Below are 2,850 nucleotides of genomic sequence, written 5' to 3' on the forward strand. Positions count from 1 at the left end.
GTGTGTATATTTGGAATTTTGACATTGTTTCGGAGGTTCCAAGGGTGTCTGCTTCCCCACACTATTGCAGCAGGGTGTGTCCTTAGACTGTTTAATCTGTGCCTATCTGATGAGTGAAAAATCACATCAGTACAGTTTCACACTAAGAGTGAGCGTAGGCACTTTTTCATTTGTTTAAACATCCTTTTGATTTCCTTTTCTGTTCATTACCTCTGCTTTTTTTTTTTTTTTTCCCCTCTTGGCCATTTTTTTTCTTATTGATTTGTAAGAGCTCTTTATATAGAGGGAACTGGCTCTTTGTCTGAGATAGAAATTGGACATACCATTTAATCTATGGCTTCAGGGTTTTACGGGCATTTGTTGTTCTTACTGTGAAGTTCTGGGAACCGGAAGAGATTGTCACCATTCTTCTCTGGTTACCATTTTCTTAGGATGGGTGTGGGGGGGGAGCGGAATTCTCTCCCCACTCCTTCGCAATTTATCCCAGCTGCTCCGTCCCTCCCCTGCTTCCCACAAACACACTCAGGCAACCGGGTCATTTGCTTCCAGCCAGGCCATCCTCAGCAGAGAGAGGGCACAGGAACCACCTGCAGGGGTGCAAAGGTATCAAAGCCATCAGGTGAGTCCTCATTTATTCTGGGAGTGGGTGCGGTCATGTGGAGCTGGAGTGGGGCACTGAGGCCTGGAGGTGAGTCAGTCTGTCCTGCTCTCTCCAGCTCACACTCTGCTGGATGAAACTGACACATCAAGTCATTGACTGTACAATACAGTGAGAACTTGCCCGGGGAATCCCAGGGTGTCCAGGGACACAGGATTGTCAGTGGCCGGGTGCGGGGGAGGGGGTGTGTGTGCGTGCTTCCAACCACCTAAGAAAAGTGTAGCCCTGAGGCCTCACAGCCCCAGGCCCCTCCGGCTCTTACTGACCAGCCTCTCCCCCATAGAGTAGCTGGGTGGGTCATGAGATGGTGGTTGATTTGTTTCCATAAAAATGAGAATCTTACTGGCAGTTTAGCTCTTTTTTTGTTTGTTTTTGAGACAGACTCTTGCTCTGTTACCCAGGCTGGAGTGCAGTGGTACGACCATAGCTCACTGCAGCCTCCTCCTCCTGGGCTCAAGTGATCCTCCTACCTCAGCCTCCTGAATAGCTGGAACCATGGCGCACGCCACCGCACCCAGCTAATTTTTTATTTTTTGTAGAGACAGTATCACTACGTTGCCCAGGCAGGTCTTAAACTGGGCTGTTTTATTCCGAACGAGGACCTTGTTGTGTACATCAGAAGGGCCTGCTGAGCCCTGGATCTGGCAATGGTGCCCAGGTGGCTGGGGGTGCACCCACCATCCCCAGCTCTGCCCTAGGTCTTGGCCCAGCCGACTCATCTCTGGAAAGACAGGCTGTCTGATGGACCGGCTGTCACTGCTGTATTGGGGCCGCTGCCGGGCAGTGACAGCACCTCAGAAAGGAGGCCTGAGAAAGTACGTGTGTGTGGAGCGACTGCGTGAACGCGTGTGCATGCAGATGGGAACATGCTTAGTACAACGGCCTTCGAGTCTAACCACCTGGATTCAAACCCTGGCCATTTCCAGTTTATGGTGACCCTGACCAAGGTACTTGATCTCTGGACCCCTCGATTTTACCCTCTGGGAACTGGAGATCTTCATAGCTAGTTCACTTCTAGGGTTACTGTGTGGACTAAATGACTTGTTATCAGCCCCCAGCCACTAGGATGCTCCATCACGGGAGGGATGGTCATCGTGCTACACCAGTGTGCGTGCGTGTGTGTGGGGGTTACTTGGGGTGGGGCGGGGTGTGTGCAATTCAGGGGTGTGTGAAGCAGGATGCCTTTGCAACTCTCCGCACAACCACAGTGAGAGATATGGGGTGGGGAGGGATCCAGGTCTTCCTGTCCCAGTGGGGCTGTGGCATCTTCACGTGGGGGACAGGCTTATGGGGGGAGCTGGGGTGGGTAACCACATGCGTCTTCCCTGGATGTGCGTCTTCCCTGGATGTGCTGTAACGTGTCTACACCACATAGGCTGCCTCTGGGTACCTGTGTCTGCTGGGGGAGGGGGATCAGGAGGAGATGAATGTCAGAGAGAAAGAGAGGAAGACAGAGAAAGAAAAGGAGACAGGAGAGGAGGAAAGGGAGAGAGGGGAGAAGAAGAGGAAGAGGAAGAGGCCAGGAGAGAGGGCTCCAGAAGAGGCCAGAGACAGATAGACTCCAACCCACCTCTTCTCTTTGGGTCTGTCCTGGGGTCACCCATTCCCAGCCTGAGGTGTGTCAGGCTTTTGAGGCACAGCAGCCGGAGGCCAGGCAGGCCCCACAGGGGGCCCTGCCCTCTCACGGGTCAGGAGGGCATATTTGAGCATTGGAAGGAGCTGCAGATGGAGTCAGTCAGGGCTGAAATACCTCAGCGCGTTGGAAGGCCCGCAGGACAGCTCCCCTCTTCCAGCTTCCTCCAGGGAGCCAGGTCCGGGACTCTCCAGGCCCGCAAGTAGGGGAGGGGGGAAGTGAGAGAAAGGGGCTGTGTGCCCACCTAGGCCACTGCGCGCTTCAGAGCCGGGCCTCTCCCTGAAGGACCAGGCAAGAGACACCCCAGGCTGGGCTCTGCCTGCTCTGGCTCCCTGTTCCCTGGAGGTCCGGGTGCCCCAGCGCAGGGACTAAGGGCTGGACAGCCGCAGGCAGGGGCTCCATCCTTGGCCTCCACCCTTCGTGTCCAGCAATCTCGGGAGCAGGCGGTGGCACTTCCTCCATGCCCTGGCCTGAATCACGGTCTCAGGCCCCCAACCCCGTCCTGCAGGAACAAGTGTGGTGGAGGCTCAGGATCGGATGCCAGGAGCTCAGAGGGTGG

At 55.0% G+C, this 2,850-nt stretch overlaps 1 protein-coding gene across 1 annotated transcript in view; it reads right to left on the bottom strand.

Moving 5' to 3' along the window:
* Positions 1–535: 535 nt before the first annotated feature.
* LOC105522475 overlaps positions 536–2,850 on the bottom strand; it is a 32,777-nt gene continuing 30,462 nt past the window's right edge. Inside the window, 1 exon segment of the mRNA XM_011956998.1 lies at positions 536–587. Coding sequence (XP_011812388.1) covers positions 536–587 — 52 coding nt within the window.

Source organism: Colobus angolensis, unplaced genomic scaffold, assembly GCF_000951035.1.
Source record: "Colobus angolensis palliatus isolate OR3802 unplaced genomic scaffold, Cang.pa_1.0 Scaffold43, whole genome shotgun sequence".
Lineage (NCBI taxonomy): Eukaryota > Metazoa > Chordata > Mammalia > Primates > Cercopithecidae > Colobus > Colobus angolensis.